At 49.5% G+C, this 20303-nt stretch overlaps 2 protein-coding genes across 2 annotated transcripts in view; both read left to right on the top strand.

The window, feature by feature from the left end:
• The window catches only part of MIB2 (MIB E3 ubiquitin protein ligase 2), a 42624-nt gene extending 40939 nt beyond the window's left edge, over positions 1 to 1685 (top strand). The window contains exon 19 of the mRNA XM_054395112.1: positions 492 to 1685. Within this exon, the coding sequence (XP_054251087.1) occupies positions 492 to 733 (242 nt within the window). The 3' untranslated portion in view covers positions 734 to 1685. The remainder of the gene's footprint in view (positions 1 to 491) is intronic.
• Positions 1686 to 8950: 7265 nt separating this feature from the next.
• On the top strand, positions 8951 to 17850 carry MMP23B (matrix metallopeptidase 23B). The gene is made up of 8 exons (XM_054395078.1): positions 8951 to 9121; positions 12278 to 12417; positions 13106 to 13245; positions 14691 to 14858; positions 15055 to 15219; positions 15983 to 16093; positions 16933 to 17059; positions 17676 to 17850. The coding sequence occupies exons 1-8, from the start codon at positions 8951 to 8953 to the stop codon at positions 17848 to 17850; spliced, it is 1197 nt and encodes a 398-aa protein (XP_054251053.1).
• Positions 17851 to 20303: the final 2453 nt, after the last annotated feature.

Raw genomic sequence — 20303 nt, 5'->3', positions numbered from 1 at the left:
TGCAGCTTCATGTATGCTAAATTCCACATAAGTGATGTCAAATGGTTTCTTCTTCTTTCACCATGAGTGTCCTGAAAGACATAAGCAGAAATTTGCATCCCAAATGAAGAGGAGGTTGAGAGCGCACAGCACTCTTGGCACTGTAAGGGTGCCTGGACTAGCATGGCAGAGCAGCACAGCAGCTTCACATGGTTTTACTTGAAGGTGGCAGCAGCCTGTTCCAGAAGACCAAGGCAGAACATTTCAGACAAGGTTTTCTTTCCCTTGAAAGAAACCACCCAAGCTCACATACACCCCCCCAGCTGAGCAGCTAAGTGGAGGAAAGCAGCACTGGCCAGCTTGCAGAGGGCATCAGCTCAGGCTTTTCATTTGGGGAATCTCTGGATGAGGCTCAGTGAAGTGCTGCTGGAGGGGCAGAGTCTGGTTTCAGAGGCAGTGCCATGAGGCAGAGCACACTGGTGACTAACCCTTCCTGCTCTCCACCCCTGCAGACAGCACCGAGGTGGAGTGCAGCCCAAGCTCTGAATCCACAGATCAGAGGAAGCTGATGGAGGAGCTGCAGAGCCGCTACCGGCAGATGGAGGAGCGCATCACCTGCCCCATCTGCATCGATGACCAAATCAAACTGGTCTTCCAGTGTGGACATGGCTCCTGCCCAGACTGCAGCACATCCCTCACTGTCTGCCCCATCTGCAGGCAGGCAATCCGGGAGAGGATTCCGATCTTTGTCTAAGGATCCGCTCGCTTCCCATCCCCTTCCCACCTCCTCCTTCCCTCCCTTGTTGTCTGTGTTGTAGATGAGCAGTGCTAGGCAGGCTGATGTGTTTGGCTACCTGCAAAGCCATCCTGGAAGAGGGAAGCAAATAACTGCTGTGACTTAGGTGGAGGGAGTCCTCTCTCCTTAGTGTCATACAGCCGAGGAGGGTGCTGGAGGCAGGCAGCTCCCTCACCCTGTGCTGCTGATCCATCAGAAGGAGCTGAAGTCAAGCCTGACCTGTCTGCTGAGGGCATGAGAGACTTTCACACCAGAGGTGCATAGACTTCCATTTGCAGATGATTCCAACAGCATCCAACTGCAGTGACTGCATCGTGACTAGTGCTCTGCAGCATCAGACTTGCATCCTTGCCTTGCTCTGAAAGGAGCTGCTGTGGGAGGGTGTACCTTACACCTTGGCAGGCCGTGGCAAAGCACATGCTTGAGCTTCAGCTGAGGAGCTGGGGTCATGCTGTCACTTCTCCTTGATGCCTCTCAGTGGTAGGGAGGTGATGTCCTTAGACAGCCTGCTGGCTGAACTAGCACTTGTGGGCTCCACAAGAACTTCAACTGACAGAGGCAAATCTGGATGTGATGAGACCCTAAAGACAGAGTGTGTGCCTTAGAGATAAAGTAGTGAACACTGATTGGAGAAAATCTGTTGTTACAAGAAATATTTCTTAACCTCTAAGTGACACTCTTCTTCCATGTTTTATTTTATTTCATGGTTTGGGTTTTTTTGGTTTTGGTTTGGTTTGGGGTTTTTTTGGCACAACTGTGTGTTCAGAGACTCCTGAGCTTTCTATCCATAATGCCAAAGGCAGGTGTTAAATACTCCAATCAAAGTGTAAAGATAATAAATAGGAATAATTAAGACATGAGAGAGAGAGGGGGGAAAAAAAGGGATTTCTTTTTGGTTCTGTTTCTTTGTTTTGCAGCAAAACTGAATAAAATAAAAAAATAATCTATTTTCCTGAGCATTAAAATGAATGTACAAACAGTAGCTGAAACATGGAGCCTGCTCTATTGTGTTTTCCAGCTGTCTGACTTGAAGAAAAAAATACCTCCTGAGTCCATCCTGTGTCAAGTGACTGTTGGAAGTGGCAGGCTGTAGGGCCACAGTGTAATATGTGCCCAGCTTTGTGTGTGGGGTGTAAATCTTGTGGCACAGTTCTGCACAAGCCTGCTCTTTGGTACATGTTGCACTACTGAACCCAGACAGAAATGTTCTGCTCCTCTTTGTTCCTTAGCAGACAGGTGGCAGATCTTTGGAGAGGCATTTGTTGAGCTTGGTGCAATGTGTGGATGTTACAGGAATATTTATTGCTGCTTCGTCATCTTGTGGTGTGAGAAAGTTTTGTGTCATAACCTCTGCCTTCTGTAGATCACAACCTCTGACTCCTGTGGACACTGATGCTGAGAGTAGCTCTGAAGAAAGAGGCTTTGGGTATATTGATGGATGAGAAGCTCCCCATGAGCCAGCAGTGCCCTCATGCAGCACATAGGGCAGCCATGTGCTGGGCTGCAGCAAGAGGAGTGTGGGCAGCAGGGCAAGAGAAGGGATTCTGTCCCTTGACTCTGCTCTGCTGAGACCCCACCTCCAATCCTGCCTCCAGTTCTGGTGTCCCCAGCATCAGAAGGACACAGAACTGTTGGACTGAGTCCAGAGGAGGGCCACAAAGGTGATCCAAGGGCTGGAGCAGCTCTGTTCCAGGATAGGCTGGGGGTGTTCAGCATGGAGAAGACTCCAGGGGGGTCTTGGAGCTGCCTTCCAATAGCTGAAAGTGTGAACTCCTTTGGACTAAAGCTGACATTTCTCCCAAATACATGCTGTACAGCAAATAGTTGCAGGTGCAACAAATAGCTGCTGGCTATAGGAACAGGAAGGGCATGGAAGAGAGGCAAGGAGGTGTCAGAGCAGTAGGAGGTGCTCCTTTAAAGACAAAAGACAAATGCAGTTATTAGGAAGTCAGAGGGAATAGTGTAGTGAATAACTCTCTGCTTGATGTTGATTACCACTTAAAGGAGGCTGACAGGTCTGCAAATGAGGTGGGGAGCTCCCTGGTTTCACTGGGGCTCCTGCTAGCTCCTGTGTGCCTTGCAGCAGTAGCTTTGAAAGGGAAAGATCCTGCTGAGTCTTTCTGGTGTGAAACTTTAAGAGGGCACCTCATCTCCTCCTCAAACCCAGGGTTGCTAAAGCACTTCCTTTTGAATTGTAGCTGAAACTCCACATTGCACAGAGAGCAGGAGGCTGAGGGGTAGAGAGAGGGAGATTGGGTTTTGAAAGGCAGAGTCAGGAAGCAGAACCCAATCTGTCTCTTGATTGTGTTCCCAGTAGTCCATGCTGCTCCCAGGATTTCAGAGGACTGGGCCATCCACAAATGGATCACAGATTATGGCTGTAACCCAACAAAGAGCAACAAGAAAGCATCTCCACCCAGGTAAGCAATTCTTACTCTGCTCCAGGCACATCTGTGTACTAAGAAAAACTTCTCTCTGCTTTGATGGCTGAAATTCTGCTCACTACGTGGCCATGAGTGGGCTGCTGACCTTCCACCTAGGGTCAAGACAATGTCTCTTTGGTAACAGGAGGTCAGGCCAGTCCAGGCATTTGTGTGAGCTGCTCCAATTTGACAGTGAAGCTAAATATTCCATTTTCTTTGCCAGCTGGAGCAAGCTCTTGTTTTCAGCTCATTTGCTATCCAGCAGACCATGGCTTTTTCTAGGAACATCAGCAGATGCTGATCACGAGGGGCTGCATGATAGAAAGTGGGAGAATGTTTGGGGGACTAACGAATATTTCTTAGTCTCTCCCTCTTTGGGGAGTGCTGTGTCCTTCCACAGCAGATCCAAACCTTTCTAGTCCATGGCCCACTGAAAAGCACAAGCTCTAACTGCCATTCCCTCAGGAGCCATGCAGGAATGTTGGGTTGCTTGTGGGTGTTGTTTTTTTTTTTTTTTTCCCCCCTCCCTAGTTGTGAGATGAAGAGATGAATATTTAAGTGCTTTTTAAAGTGAGAGCTATATGAGGAGCTGATAATTCTTTTCACATGGGCCACCAAGGAGCCAGAATGTGGTAAATCCCATTCAGCTGTGTGCAGTCCCCTCCCCTTGCCTGTGGTTTGGAGCTGGGCTGATGCCCTGAAGATGAAACAGTGATGCTCATGCCTTGAGCCATCAGACATCATCAGATGTTGGGTCTTCCTGCCTTCCCTGCATCCATGTTCAACTCCCACTTCATGACAAGGGAAGCCAAGGGGAGCAGCTTGTTCCAGTGCTGAGTAATCTGCACTTAATCCCTGAATCAACAAGAGGTTTGGTGAGAGGTGGGATTGGTTTTGGACAGTCAGGCAGCTGCAGTTGTAGCACTAATGGTTGGTTTTGGTTGAGCACCTCTTAGGATGAGGATAACTATTTTGTAACAGGTTGTTGTGGGGACTTGAAGCACTGCCAGTGTGCTTCTGGTCTGCTGCACCAGGGCTAACCTTCCTCTTAAATCTGGCAGATGTAGCAGGGAACCATTTAGGAGCTGTGCTGGAAGTGTAAGGTCTAAAATGAACAATGGTGAACAAAGAGGAGCAGAGGAATGCTGTAAGAGTGCTCTATGGAAGTGAGAAAGCATTTATTCTTGAGCTGAACCTTGCCCTTGGGACTGTAGCCATGTGCTTTGTGTTACACAGCAGCCCCACTTCAAACATTTCAGCAACAAGACTGGGAAGAGCAAAGCCAAGACTGAGGTGGTTTAACAAGCAGAGTGATTGTGTGGTGCAAATGATCCAGTCCTTTATGTTCCTCATAGTCCCTGGTTGCCCATTTTAGGTTTTATCCAACACAGTGCAGCATTCACTGCCTTCTGACAGCTGTTCAGAGCCTGCTTTCTCTTGTGACACTGAACTGCAGGCAGGGATCTCAGAATATGCCCCTGACTGGTTGCTTAGGAAATCCCAGCTCCATACAAAGGATATCCAGGTCCTGGTCACTGCTGCTGGCAGCAGGAAGACAGAGCAGTCAGTTCTGTGCCCTGCCTTCCTTGCCTGTTCCCCACTCCACCATATGGATTCCCTCAGTGTCATGTGTTCCATTGCTTTTAGACACTGGGCAGAAACCAAAGCCAGGAATGTTTTTCTGTCCAAATATAGTCAGGATGACAGTTTCTGCCTGGAGTCCAAAGCAAATATCTGCACTAGAGAACCTGAGACCTCGAAAATTCATCAGAGCTCTGCAGTTCCAGCAGCAGTCCTCTGCATTCCTATACAAGCAGCCTGCTCAGGGGCTCAGGCTGCCTGATAAAGCACCTAGAATGTTAAAAAGACAGAGAGAAAACTTCCAGAGTTCTGATGAACTTCTTGCCCTTGGCACAGGGCAACCCTGGCTCCCAGGAGAGAGCTTGGAGAGTTGTCTAAAGCATCTGAAAAAGGCTGAAATTCCAACAAGTGCTGTAGGTTTGAGACCACTGATCTGAGAGTCTTTCAAGCCCAAGTATCCCTTGGGAAAGCCATGGTATTCCCAACCCAGGGCAGAGAACAGGGATGAAATGTCAACAGCTGTGCACTCTGCTCCTGCTGATGGTTAAAATCTCCACAGAAGAGAGCTGTGCTTGAAGTTTAACCACCAGAGTGAGTAACTGAGTGCAAACCTTTTGAGTTCCCCTTTTTGACCAGCAGCAGCACTGAGGATTCTGGTTGTGCTCCAAACAATCTGAATGCACAGAGACTTTATCAGCAGTGTTGTGAGTGTGGACAGCATGGAGTTTGTGTCTCCCTTAGCTCCACAAGCTGCAGCTGTAAGTTCTGAACACCTCAGCATGAGAGCTTTCCTCATCTGACTCATTGCCATGATAACTGAGGTTTGTCTTGGCCTTACTGCTGGTTTCTGAGCAAATATTGGGCTCCAAAGTTTTGGAAGCATTCTGCAGGCAGTGGTTTGGTGAAGTTGGATGCACAGGCACTAGATTTGTGTGGAGGGGGGGAAGTGAGCTATGTGCTTTTCCAAACCCCTGCTTGCTTTCTTCTGATCCATCAGGGTGTAACCTGCTTGCTGCCTCCTCAGGGAAGCAGGATCCTAACTGGCACAGAGGTCAGGAATCAGCTCTGCAGCTCAAGATTCCTATGGGGTACAGGAAGATAAAAAGTTAATGCAGAGCGTGGGCTCTTCCCCCACTCAGAATACTTCAGGAAGCCATAGAAAAGGGCTTGGCTGTGTTAACCTTTGGTAGCTGCATGTGAATAAGTACTCAGAAACAAGGAGGTCCTGCAGAAGATGCCTTTACTAAAGCTCTAGGTACTGACTTGAGGAGGAGATAGGGCTGAGTATTTTGCATTTAACAAACCCTTTTGCTTTCTTTACACTGGGACAGAGGCCATTCTTAGCTCTCTCAGGCAATGAGGTTGTGAGTTCTCAGTCCGTGCTTTAAAACTCAGGTTCCTGCAATCACCTTGAGAAGCAGTGAGGCACTAAGTGGTGCTTGGAAGATTTCAGGCTCCATGCTTGAGCTCAGGCAAATCTGTTCTCCTGCATAGCACTGTGGGGCTTAAGCTGTAGGGGACAGATAATAGCACTGCCCTGCTTTGAAGATTAAATGCTCTGAGAGGCTGTGATGCTCTGGCCAAGAGCAGAGGGCTGTGTAACAGTGCATGAATTGAACTCTTTCTCAACCACTGCTGCCTCTTGCCCTGTGAAATCTGGGTGCACCTAATGCCCACAGCTGAAACTCAGTGTTCTTCCAGCACTCTGCTAGCAGAACTTTGCTCTCAAGTCAGTGGTGCTTTATTGGAGAGGAGCTCTTGGCTCAAGTTTTTGAGCCCATTCCAAGGCAGGTTCTCACTTCAAGGCTCCCTTCTCAGTCAGTCTTTCTGCAGATGTGTTCTCATCTACAGACTCTGATAAGCAACTTGTTCAGGGAACTTGAGGCATTGATAAGTTCAGGAGAGTGTTGTTATCAGTCCCTCACTTCCTGCTGAGGTCTGCTGCTTAAACCACAAATGGAGCTGCTCTTGCCCTGCTCCCTGGAGCTCTGAACAAAGCCCTCTGAGTGCTCACAGCCAGGCTGGTTTGGTTCTGCCAGCAGTGCTGCAGAGGTGTGACTGTCCCTAGAAAGCTGTGGCCAGCAGCTGAGTGAGGCCTCAGATGCTGCAGCTGGCTGCTTGGGTCCACAGGAGTTGGAGCTCTGTGCAGAATCACACAATGATAGGGGTTGGAAGGGATCTCTGGAGATCATCCAGTCCAACCCCTCTGCCAGAGCTGGGTCACCCACTGCAGGTTGCCCAGGATGGCATCCAGGGGCTTTTGGGATGACTCCAGAGATGGAGACTTCACCATCTCTCTGGGCAGCCTGTTCCAGTGCTCTGCCACCCTCAAAGTACAGAAGTTCCTCCTCATGTTTAGATGGAACTTCTGATGTTCGAGTTTGTGCCTGTTAACCGTTGTCCTGTCACTGGCACCATGAAAAGAGACTGGCCCCATGCTCCTGACAGCCCCCCTTTGAGGATTTATGAGCACTGATAAGATCCTGACTCAACCTGCTCCTCTCTAGGCTAAAAAGCCCCAGACCCCTCAGCCTTTCTTCATCAGAGATTCTCCAGGCCCTTCAGCATCTTCATAGCCCTGTGCTTGAACCAGGGTGCCCAGAGCTGGACACCATACTCCAGATAAAGCCTCACTAGGGCAGAGCAGAGGGGCAGGAGAACCTCCCTTGACCTGCTGGCCACACTCTTCTTGATGCACCCCAGGATGCCATTGGCCTTCTTGTGCCTTTTGCTTTCTGCTCTTTCTCTTCCTTCAAGTTCCAGCTTTCCTTTGTAATTCTATCCATGACTTCCTTCCATGTTACTCCTAGTTCTGTCCTTCTCTTGACATCTGAACGAGAGCTGCACTTTGTCCACTCTCTGCAGAAAGTGATGGGAATGGAGAAACCAAATTTTCCTGTGCACAGGCTCGGTGGTTCATGAGTATGCTGAGCTGGTTACAAGGCCAGCTTTAGGCTGGAAATACATGAAACTGATAAAATGTTGCAAGCTCTGATGATGATCTAGGGGAAAAACTATTTGAATGAAACCATTTGTCATTATTAAAAGTGCAAGAAGTTTCTGAAAGCTTTCAAATGCTTCAGACACCCCCTAGGAATGTTTTGTACTTGTTGCAACAGGGCTTACCCCCTCTCTGCTATCTGCTTGTGCAAGGAGGAGCTTGCAGAGTTCCTTTTCCTCTGGTCAGAGCTGTTCAGCTCAGGACACCTCAGCAGCACTGAGGATCCAGAGCTGGGTGATCAGAGAGAGAAGTGCAGCTGTTTCTGAGGAAGCTTCCTAAAAGGTCCTGAGCTGACTTCGTGGCTGCAGCCTAGAGGTGCCTCCAAGAACCCAACAGCTGCTCTCCAAGTCAGTCTTTCTGCTGTGCTCAAGCTGAGGTCTCCCAGACCAGTCTGATGTGAAGGTACTTGTCTTTGTCAGCACACTGACCCCTTCCTGGGGAGCTCCCAAGGACACCAGAAACTTCCAGGTCACTTGCCAAGTGGGCATGGAAGAGGGAGCTGCTGTTTGTTTTTATCTGAGCTTGTAACCTCCCCCAGAGCAGAGTTTCCTAAGCAGAGCAGCCCTGCCTGTTCTCACAACATCTCATTCCTCATGCTGCTCCTGAGGGCAGCCCTTGACAAATGACAGCTCCTCCAGCATTAAGCATCCCCAGTGAAACATTCCAAGGATGTGATGCTGGCTTCTGGATTCCTCTTTCTGCTCCCCCTCCCCCAGTTTTATTTTTTTTCCTTTTTCTTTCCTTTTTTTTTTCACTGCATAAAGCTGACAGCTGCAGATTTGTGCTCTGTTGATTAGAGTCAGTTAAAGAAAAGAGCTCATGTCCATCCCAGCTTGTTTCACTTTGCTGCTTTGCCTCAGCCAGCCCAACTTTCAGCTGCAGTAATATGATCCCACTTGGCAGAGGCTGAGAGAATCTTTGGCACATTGGAAGGAGGCTTAATGTAAAGTCTACTTTTTTTTTTTTCCTTTTCTTTTCTCTCTTTTTTTTTTTCTTCTCTTTTTCAGAGCTTTTTTGGAACTCTGGTGGTTCTGCACAGCTTTGGCAGGGACTGCAGGGCTGCTCACACATGCAGCTGTGAGCAAAAGGATTACCAATGCACTCTGTGAAGAGAATGTCTTAATCTCTGTCACATCTCCCTCTTAAAAAAAAAAAGTCTCTCAGAACAGCATGGATCAAGCAGAAGAACTTTCTGCAGACAGAAGGAAGAGCTTCCTCTCAGGTGACAAGGGAAAGAGCAATGGCTGTAGGACCCTTGTGGGATTTTTGTGCTTGCTCTCTGTGGTGGCTTTGCTGGCTGCTGTAGGAGATCCAGCTGGAGCTGCAGTGCAGAGAAGTCAGGTAGGAGAAAGGATCTCATTCTCAAAGGGCTCAAAAGGGGAGTGGGGATATCCAAGCTGTGTGCATGTCTGTCCTTCTGGAAGGTGGTGCATTCCGGGAGCAATCTAAAGAACGTGTAGGTAGCTGTTAAGGCAGCAGGGTCTGTGTTTGGCTGTTGGAGTCCCTGTGTGCAAAGGATCCTAGCAGCTGGCTGTGCATCCAAGCAGAAGGAGGTCAGTAGAGCTGTTGGAGTCCCTCTCTACAAAGGGTCCTAGCAGCTGGCCATGCATCCAAGCAGAAGGAGGTTAGCAGAGCTGTGGGTGCAGCCTGCAGACAACCAAACCCTGAATGCACAAAAGATTTGGGTTGGTCTTTTCCCTCAGAGCTTTGGCTGCTCTCCTGAGGAGCTCTGTTCCCTGAGTGTGATGTGGCATGCAGGCACTCTGAGCTTTCCTAGGAGCTCCAGAGGCAAGGCTCATGGTGTGAGATCCTGAGAGGATAACACTGGACCTAAGGAAGCTATTAGCTGATAGGAAGTCTTTCATGGTCCAGCCATTAGCAAGATCTGCTGGGACAGGCTGGTATTCAGGGGGAACCTGCAGCAAGGCTCTGGGGCTCTCAGAATCTAGTCTTAATTTTTGCTTTCAGCTTCATTTTAGCTTCTCTTAAGTGCTGACATCCCCTCCTGCTGTTTGTGGAGGTCCTGGCAGTAGTAGCCCTTGTTTGCATCTCATGCTCATGACAAAACTCTGACTTGGTACCCACTCATGTTTAGTTTGAGGGGGGCTGCATAGCTAGGAGAGAGAGAAGAGAATTAATTCTATTCATTAGATCTCAAGTCAACTAATGGAGGTCTGCCTGCAGAGGGCCAATAAGACAGAGCAGGGATGCTGGCCAGTGTCTGCCTTTATCTTTGTGTATGTTGGTGAGGGGGGAGAATTGAATCTTTGTTCTTCTGGTACCCCCCAAGCTTCTGGAAGGCTTGAGACTAACCTACAGTCAAATGGGTGTTCTCCTGGGAGCAGCTGACCTCTTCTCCAGTGCTGAGCATTCCCATAGTCTTGGTTCTTTGGCATCCAGACAGATCCTTTGATCCCAATGATGCTGTGAAATTTTGAACTGGGTCACTCCATTTCTGTCAGGATCCTACAGCTGAGCTCCAGCAGCCTGTGTCTGGTGCCCCACCCTCCCCTGCTTCATTTTGCAACACATTCTTAATTAAAAGCGTCCTGGTGCCCCAATGGGAGGTAGAACAAAGGCTGGAGAAGGGCAAAGACTTAACCCTCTGCACCTTTCTTGGTCTAGTGAGTGGCTCAGATGCAGGTTTCAGTGATTGCTGCTGAGCCTGAGTCACTCTTGGACATGGAACTCTTAGAGCAGGTCCAGAGGAGGCCATGAAGATGATCAGAGGGCTTGAGCACTTCTGCTGTGAAGACAGGCTGGGAGAGCTGGGGTTGGTCAGCCTGAAGAGAAGGCTTCAGGGAGACTTTAGAATAGCTTCCAGTGTTTGAAAGGGGCTACAGGAGAGCTGGAGAGGGACATCTTACAAAGGCAGGGAGTAGCAGGACCATGGGTGATGGCTTCAGACTGGAAGAAGCTGGATTTAGATCAGACATTAGGAAGAAATTCTTCCCCATGAGGGTGGTGAGGCACTGGAACAGGTTGCCCAGAGCAGTTGTGGAGGCTCCAAGTCTGGAAGTGTTCAAAACCAGGTTGGATGAGGCTTTGAGCAACCTGGCTGAGTAGGAGGTGTCCCTGCCCATGGCATGGGGAGTGGAACTAGAGATGATCTTTAAGGTCCAGTCCAACCCAAACCGTTCTGTGATTCCATCTCACCCTCTGCTGTGTCGTTGAAGAGCCCAGTGGCAGAAGGGGCAGTGTCATGGAGAGGTGCTGGTGATCTGGGCAGTGTCTGGCAGCTGTTGCTTCAGGCATCTTTGTCTTCTCTGCTGGCAGACCAGGCCTTTGCTATTTTGGCTCTTGGAGCCTCAGTTTTTCCATCAGTGGAATGAAGAGCTCCTGCCTGCTGTGCTGTGAGGGTGATGCAGCTTTTGTAACATCACCACTGCACACGTTGCTGAGTGAGTGTCTTGGAGCCTCTGCAGCAAAGGTGACACAGAGGTGCTCAGATTCTTAGCCCTGAAAAGGAGAGGCAGAGCAGGAGGACTTCCAGAGGCCTGTGCTTGGCTCCCATTTTCTTACCTCCACTACTCAGGACTAAAAGGCTTTCACAGCCTTAGTCAGACGTGTCACAGATTGGGATGTCTGTAACTGGGATGGCTTTAAGTGCACTCCAGGCTTTCCAGAGCTCCTGTTTACTTTGAAGGCATTTCAGCTCCACAGTGCAGCTTTCTGGAGAGCTCTCTGCACAAAGGGTTGACTGTTTTACTCATTTGTCCAGCATTTCATTTCTTCTGTGGTGAGGCTGGAGAGCAATAGCAAAGTGAAAAGGAAATGAGAACTCTCCAAGAAGAGCTGCAGCACTTGCTGGGGCCAGGAGCCTGCTGAGGCCTCATTTCTGCTCCATCTGTTCTGCTCTCCAAGAGGAGAATGGAGCAGCTGCAGTGTCCTGATCTAGAATGATGCAGCAGCTCAAGAGAACCTACAGCACTGATTCGCTGTCATCCAGCCTTGAGGAGTGCTGCTCCTTTCTTTTCTTTCCATCTCTGAGCTAAGAAATGCCCCAAGAACCCCTCACAGTGTAGCCCTTTTGCTCTGTCTTGGTTCTGTTCCCCACACTCACAACAGCCACACTCTGCAGGGCACTGCCCCCAGAATGGTTTGGGTTGGAAGGGACCTTCAAGATCATCCAGTTCCAAGCCCCTGCCATGGGCAGGGACACCTCCAACCAGCCCAGGGTGCTCAAGGCCTCATCCAGCCTGGCCTTGAACACCTCCAGGGAGGGAGCATCCACAGCCTCCCTGGGCAGCCTGTTCCAGTGTCTCCCCACCCTCACTGCACAGAATTTCTTCCTCATCTCCAGTCTCAATCTGCCCTCCTCCAGCCTCAATCCATTCCCTCTCATCCTATCCCTACAAGCCCTCAGGCACTGGTCTTGCCTCCTGGACACCAGCTGTGCTCTCCAGCCCCCCAGATACCTCCTACCTGGTAGCTTTTTTTTCTGTTCAGCCCTGCAGTCTGTGCCATCTCTTTTAACCTCCTGTTCTGTTTTTTAAGGAAGATGCCACATCACCTGGTCTCCATGGAGTTGGTGTCTCTGCTTTGCACAGCCCAGCCGTGCCCCCTCCAGCCCGGAGCAAACGCTACACCATCACCCCAGCACGCCTGAAATGGGACCACTTCAACCTGACATACAAGTAGGGACTTGCTCTAGCCCTAGGCAGCAGCAGCTCCTGGGTGGCACTGGGCTCTAACCACATCACCATTGCTCCCCCAGGGGCTCAGAAGGGGCAGCTGCAGGAAGTGTTTCTGCAGGTGCTGCACCTCTGGCCTCAGCCGCAGTGCTCTAGCAGCACCCATGGCTGCTGCCAGCAAAGCTCAGGGGCTGAGGCAGGCTCCAGACAGGCCTCCCACAGCTATAGACCTCCTCTAGGAGGCAGGGAGCTGAATGATAACTCTGTTGTGCTGAGGTTTGCAAAATAATTCCATGGGAATCTAAATCATCACTGAGGGAAATGGCTGCTGAAAGGTGCTGTGATCTCAGGACACAGCTCTGGCACTGCTGAGTGCTTCTAGGATGCTGCTGTGGGGAACAAGAGTTCCCTGCTCTGAGATCCAAGGATAAAATGATTGTTCCAAAAGAACTTCAGCCTGTGTGCTTGAGGAGGGACAAAGGCTGTGGTGAAGAACATTTCAGGGTAAAGAGTATCTGTAATGGATCAGCTTCTGGGGGGTTATTAAATGTTCTTAACATCCAGGTCAAGCCACTCCTGTTTGGAGCCTATTAGAGGGAAAGAGCTGATGGCCTGACACATCCTCAGGAGCCTTCAGCTGCTGCCTGGGAAGGGAGCAGCATTTTCCTAAAGCTGTTGTGTATCCCTGCAGAATCCTCTCCTTCCCGAGGAACCTGATCGGCGCCCGGGACACGCGCAGGGGGCTGGCAGCTGCCTTCCGCATGTGGAGCGAGGTCTCACCCTTCAGCTTCAGGGAGGTGCCACGGCACGTCCCCAGCGACCTCAAGATTGGTAAGGCTGCAGGGGCTGCTGGGCTCAGGGGCTCTGGTGTGTGCTGACCCCACCAGGGACCTGCAGAGGTTCAGGATGAGGCAGGAGCTAATCCACCCCTTTGCTGTATGGACTCAGCAGGGCTTCTTAGCTAAGGGCTTGGGGTGTTGCCTTTAATCAGGTAGAGAGGCTACTCTTAATTGCCCTGAAGAGATGTTAATGCCATAATTACTACTTGCAGTTGGGAAGCTTTAGGTGTTTGACAAGAGTTAACCCTCAAACTCTGCTACTGGGAAGGGATTTTCTGTTCTACAGGTGGGGAAAGTGAATATTGAGAGGTGAAATGACACTGAGCCAAAGAGCAGGCGACAGATTCCAGCCTGGTTATGGTTTTAGTCTCCCTGCTGTTGATTCTGCTGAAGCACCATCTTTGCTCTCTGCTCTCTCTCCTCCCCTTCTTCCTGTCCCTGTACTTTGGGGAGAGATGTTTGACAAGGGTTTGTGGTGATAGGATGAGAGGGAATGGATTTGAGCTGGAGAAGGACAGATTTAGACTGGAGGTTAGGAAGAAATTCTTTGCAGTGAGGGTGGGGAGACCCTGGAACACGTTGCCCAGGGAGGCTGTGGATGCCTCCTCCCTGGAGATGTTCAAGGCCAGGCTGGATGAAGCTTTGAGCAACCTGGGCTGGTGGGAGGTGTCCCTGCCCATGGCAGGGGGCTGGAACTGGATGGTCTTTCAAGTCCCTTCCAACCCATCCCATTTTATGAGTCTGAGTTATTGCTGAGTACCTCAAGCCCAGGAGGTGGTCAGTGCTAAGGAGTTATCTGCTCAGTCTCATCCCCAGCTGTCAATTCTTCCTGGGTCTGCTGGGCTGTATGAAATAATTGTTTCCTGTGCAGATGGCAGCAGCCTTGACCAGAACATTCACCATTGTTTCGCAACCTGCTCCTCACTCAGCAGCAGCACATGATCTCCCTTCCCAGGGGCCTGGCCTGCCACCCTATCAGCTCCAGGTGGCCCTCTTCCAGGGGACACAGGGTACACTGGGATGCTAGCATGGTGTTAGCAGACAGCCAGCAAAGCAGCTCTGGCTCTCAGGCTGTTTGTTTGCATTTCAAATGGAACAGCTACATCTTGAGGTTGTCACCTCCCTGTCCAACTTCTCTCCAAAAAAAAAAAAACCAAACCCAAAACAGCTTTCCATGTGATGTTGCAGAAGGAGATGCATTCCTTTCTGGAAAGCAGACTCATTTGTCTCCTCTGGAAGCAGATCTCAATCCAGGGTCATCACAGGGAGGAGAATTTGCATCACAGCCCTCACTCCTGACCGGAGCTTTCCCTTTCAGGGCTCTGTAGGGTGGGAACTGTGAGATAGCATAGGAGTGATTTTTGTAAATCATAAGTTTAGGGATGTCTGTGTCCTGTGCCCTGCTGGAGACACTAAATCTGCTGCTTTTCTCCACAGGCTTCTACTCCATCAATCACACCGACTGCCTGGAGTCTCTCATCCACCACTGCTTTGATGGAACCACAGGGGAACTGGCCCATGCCTTCTTCCCCCCCAATGGGGAAATCCACTTTGATGACCATGAGTACTGGATCCTGGGGAATACCAGGTTCAGCTGGAAAAAAGGTAACAGAGTGCTTGGGAGCACAAAATGGGTACTGTGGGATTGGTACTTGTCCTTGACCAGGGTTTACCTGGTATGGGAAAGGGGCAACAGAAATTGTGGTGAGACCAAACCATCCTGGTGCTGAAACATCTCCTCTGGTTTTACGCTGGGATTAGCAAATGGACCTCAGCAGCTGCTTGTCTGTTTCTTTTCCAGGTGTCTGGCTTACAGACCTGGTCCATGTAGCAGCTCATGAAATTGGACATGCCCTAGGCCTGATGCACTCCCTGAACCCCAATGCCCTCATGCATATCAATGCCACTCTGACTGGCAAGAAGATCATCTCCCAAGATGAAGTCTGGGGAATCCACAGGCTGTATGGTAAGGAGGGGGCAGGGCTGGGCAGAGGGCAGCTGTGGAACCCTTGTGGTGTTAGACCTGCAGCATTTGGCAGGACAAGGCTGGAAGCCGCTCAGCAGGAGGATCTGACTCCTTTTTATGCAAGGGAGAATCAGAGACATTTTGGTTGGGAATGACCTCAAGATCATTGAGTCCAACCATTCTCTAACTGCAAATAGAACTCCAAGGAGGTGTAGCAGTGTCTGCTTCCTGCACAAGTAGCTTCAAATAGATAAAATGTGATGGACAGGAGGCTGGCAGTCTTAGAGACTTCATAATCCCATTCACCCAGCTGCCAGTGCAGGGAAAGGGTTTCAGAGGGGTCAGGCTGCTTGGTGGCCCCAGCCTGAGCTGCTCTGGCAGACACTGTGTCCCCACTTGTGCCTCAGCCTGGCAACCTGCTTGGGGCATGGCCTCTTTGGGCCTTCTGTGCTGTGGCTCAGACAAGATTAAAAGGCCAATTTCAGCCCTGAGGTGCATCCCTGGAAAGATCAGGAGCACCCAAGGGAGGGAAAAGCAAAGGGAAGAGGGAGGGCAGAGAGCTGCTTGTGCTGGGCTCAGAGCTGTTAATATAAGGTACAAAAGCTGTCCCCAAACTCAAGGAGCTGGGGTGAGATTCTCTCAAGCTCTGCCTCATGCACCTGCTGCTCTTCACTCAGTACCTAGTGTAGGACTGGAAGAGCAAGCACCTTGGATTCCTGCTGCTGCTGTAGGAGCTCTAATGCCTTGTCTGCTCCTGTTTCAGGGTGCAGGGACAGGCTGCTGATGTGTCCAGCGTGGGCACAGAAGGGCTTCTGTGAGAAGCGCAGGAAGCTGATGAAGAGGCACTGCCCAGCCACCTGTGACTTCTGCTATGGTACCTGCCTGCTCTGCTGGGATCCCTGGTGGGGTTTGCACAGAGGGAGGAGGTAAAAGCTAAGCAATGATTGCTGCAGGGAGAAGCAGGATCTTATATGCCACACTGGAGAGCAGCAGGGACCAATGCCCAGCCTCATGCAGCTCTGAGAAGCACAGCAGAGGTGGCCCCTCCTGTGTTTGAGCCAAGCTCAAGGAATAGGAAGCAGCTTTTGTGTCTAAACATTTGTGGTCTGGACCCTGGAACTGTCCTCTCCTTTCATGGTGGGGAGGTTCCTGAAAACACAACTGCTCCCTGTGCCTTCTGGCCCCAGCTGATGTGTTTGGTTCCTGATACAGTGAAGGGACACAAGGCAAAGCTCAAAGAACTTGAGCTGCTCTGCAGAAAAGGAGATGAAGTTTGTTAATCCCCTTAGCTAACCTTGCAGTTTTATGAATCCAGATCAGGGACTAATGCAGGATCAGGTCAAGTCACTGCAGCTTCAGATAAACACCTCCTGACCTCAGGCTGCACCATGGAACTGGTACCCTCTGGCTGCAGAGGCACTTTGTTAGAGCAGATTAATGCAAAGATGCAGTCAGAACTACAAACCTTTGCATTCTGGGGGCTGTATGAAATGGGGAAGGTGGTTTTGCTCCATCTGTCAGTTTACAGGCCCCAGATTTTCATTGCACATGAACCACCTTAAATAGCTATCCAGGAACTGCTCAGCAGGAGCCACTCCATTAATACCTTTAAGGTTCTTTAAGTGTGATCACAATTCTGTCAAAGGGCTTTGGACTGACTGAAGCTTGCTAATGAGATACTTCTTTTCTCTCTCTCTCCTTTCTGGTCTATAGAATTCCCATTCCCAACAGTCCCTCCTACTCTGCCCCCACCAAGGACAAAAACCAAGACAGTTTCTGAAGGCAGGAACGTCACCTTCCGCTGTGGACAGAAGATAATCCATAAAAAAGGCAAAGTCTAGTAAGTGCTCTGTCCTTTCTTCCAGTCCTTGGGGAGGATTTGCAGGTTCTACACCCTGAACAGCCTCAGTCACAGTGCAGGGTATCTTCTGGAGCAGGTCACTGTCTCCTCTGGCACCCAGAGCAGAAAGGGGGGTGGCTGGAAGGGAGAGGGGAGGTGCAGGTACTGCTCATCAACTTTCTAAAGCATTTAGGCTGAAAGTGAGCTGAAAAAGGGTAAAAATTCAATTTCATCCAGAGCACAAAGATAATTCTTAAGCTTAAGTCAGGTCTCAGACCCCTCTTCTGCCAAAGCCCTGCTCTTTACCCTTTCAATTCACTGTTAGCTCTTGCTGAGGTACAAGCAAGCTGTTCCTGGCTGCAGCTGAAAGTGAGATGCCCAAGTCCCTGAGTTGGTTTAGATCAAGGATGCAAATTCCCCTCACCTCAGTGAGATTCTAGCTCCAGAAGCAGTCAGGATGGTGCCCAGCTGTAACAGCCAGCAGCTCTCTGCAGTAGTAAAACTGAACCTGGTGTTGTTGAAGCCCCATCAGCAAAGCTCCTGAGGAGGAAGAGCTTCTACATTTCATAGTGCCAGGCAGTTTGTATTTAACCTCTGCTCTTCTTTCCCCTGACAGCTGGTATAAAGATAAGGAGCTGCTGGAATACTCATACCCAGGTTATTTATCCTTAAATGAAGACCACATGAGCATCATTGCCAATGCAATTAATGAAGGAACTTACACCTGCATAGTAAGGAAAAAAGAAAGAATTCTGACTACTTATTCCTGGAGAATCAGACTGAAGCACTGACAGGCCCTGGAATGAGCAATTCCTGCCAGGTCTGTTTCCAATTCAGAATGCTCCTCTGGCATTTGATATTTAATCTCCAGTAGCACAACTGAACTTCTCCAGCAGCTGTTTCCACACCTTGAGCAAAAGAGACTCTTGAGACTTGATTACTGGAAGGTAAAACTTTACCAAATGAGGTTTAATGATAAAGATTTTGTCAGGTAGGTGCTGTACAGAGAATTAAAACTTTTGTAAAAAAAACAAAACAAAACAAAAAACCCAGTGTTTGCAGTTAACCTGGGGCTTGCTGTGGAGAAAGAGGAACATCACACAACTGGAGGAGCAGATCCAGGCCTCAGCTGTGCTGCAGTGGAGGTGCTGTGGGAGGAAAGGGACCAGTTACGCTCTGGAAGTGTTTTGCTGTCACTTCTTTAGACCCTGGTGCACAGTACCAGAAGAACTTTCCAGTGAAGGTGGGGAGACACTGGCACAGGTTGCCCAGGGGGGTTGTGGATGCCTCCTCCCCAGATATGTTCCAGGCCAGGTTGGAGGAGGCCTTGAGGAGCCTGGGCTGGTGGGTGGTGTCCCTGCCTCTGGCAGGAGAGTTGGAACTGGATGGTCTTTAAGATCCTTTCCACCACAAACCATTCTGTAACTCTATGAATTCACACTGTAATATTACTTCTGCTTGTCAGAAAGGAGGGAGGGTCAGAACAACCCCTGCCTACTGCCTCCATTCCACATTTTGACTTCATGAGGTAATAACAGATTTTTAATTTGCCCCCCAACCTCTCCCCTGTGCTCTGTATTTATTTATGATGCATATTGTCACCTTAACCCAACAGACTCTTTACCTGCACCAGCAGCAACTCAGAAGTTGTCCTTTAGCTGTCTGGTTGAGAAGTCTCATGCCTCCTTCAGCAGAAATGAGGACACTTCCATCACTGTCCTCCCCCCGTCCCCCACAGGGGGAGGTGAATGTGCTACAGCCCCCAGCCCAGCACTGGTACTGGCAGGCAAAGCCTGGTGCCTCATGTCCACAGCAGTGCAGTGTTCCTTTGCAGGCAGGAGGCCCTGGTAGTCCTTGCATTCAGCAAGATCCTTGTCCAGTATGAGAGCAGCTCATGTTGCTGAGGTTTATCCTTTTGGAGTTGTCCTTCTAACCTCTTGGACCAAACAAATTTCTTCTTGCTCAAAAGCACCAAGGCAACTGCAAAGCATCTCACAAACTGCAGCAGAGGGCAGAAGTCTCAGACCTTGGTGTCAGAGCAGAAAGGTTCTACCAGTGTTCTCCTCTGCTCTAGGACAGTTTTAACCATCACAGAAAACATCTTTGCATGGTCAGTTAAGCTCAGGCTTAGGAAAGACAAATACAGAATGCAAACCCAGACAGCAGAGGCAAGAAAAGCTAAGCTGCATTAACCAAACACTGTTGGCACTACTCAGGGATAGCTGATCCTTCCCTTCTACAGCAGCAACAGAAACAAAGTACACAGCTGTCCAACCACAGGAAATTTCCATTGCAATCCAGCATTTAGACTTTCTTTGCTTTACTAAAACTAACCCAAACAATCTTTTTGTCAGAGCATGGCCATTGGAAGGAAAGCACATCCCAGAGGGCACCATGCACAGCTTGGAATGAAAAACAGAGTCAAGCTCTGACCCTCTAGAGCTTAGCACAGGCCCTGGCATCATGGCTCCTTCCTGTACAAGGGGGATATTGCAGACCCCTGCTTGCCAGTAGTTCCTGATCTCCACCTAGGAGGAACCTTGCTAAAAGAGAAGTCAGTTAACAGCCTGACAACAGAACTGTGTCTCCTTCAACACCAAGCAATCAATCAGGCCAAGAGAACACACAGAGTTCTGCATTCCTCCACAGAACAACAACAAAAAAACCCAACCCCCAACTACTGGTTTCAAAATTTACCACATCCAAATTCCAGCTCCAAGCTCTTTACCCAGAAAAGCTCCTCAGATGTACTGAAACTGATGGAATGTTTATCATTTCAGTTAATCCTTTTCCTGGGCTGGTGCCCAGTTCTGAGAGCATGAACACCCCAAGTTATTTCCCAAATCTTCCTCCTCCCAGAAAAGAAAGAGCAGAGAATCCAAAGGATGTGGTATCCCAACATGATTCCTCTGCTCTTTCATCTTAGGAGAAAGGACTGGAATTCAGCATTATATAAGCAGTACAGCTAAGCTCTTTTTTTACTGGGAAAAGGGCATAGTCCAAAGAATTTTCTATAGAAAATAAAGTTTTAAGTCCCCATCTCAAATCTTTCTTGATTTATAAAACAATGGAGCACTCCTCTTGCACCAGTGCCAGTGGCAGTCCATGGGTACAACAGCGAGCAGCTCAGCAGTGCACCCAAAAAACCTTCTCAGTCTTGAACCCAACCCAGCCTTGCTCTCTCCAAGGCACACAACAGGAAAAGAAACCTCAGCACTGTGATGATTTTTTTACCTTGTCTTCA

The sequence above is a fragment of the Indicator indicator genome, chromosome 32 (genome assembly GCF_027791375.1).
Source record: "Indicator indicator isolate 239-I01 chromosome 32, UM_Iind_1.1, whole genome shotgun sequence".
Taxonomy (NCBI): domain Eukaryota; kingdom Metazoa; phylum Chordata; class Aves; order Piciformes; family Indicatoridae; genus Indicator; species Indicator indicator.
Note: the sequence above shows the minus strand (reverse complement) of the source record. Positions and strands in the feature narration are given on the sequence as shown.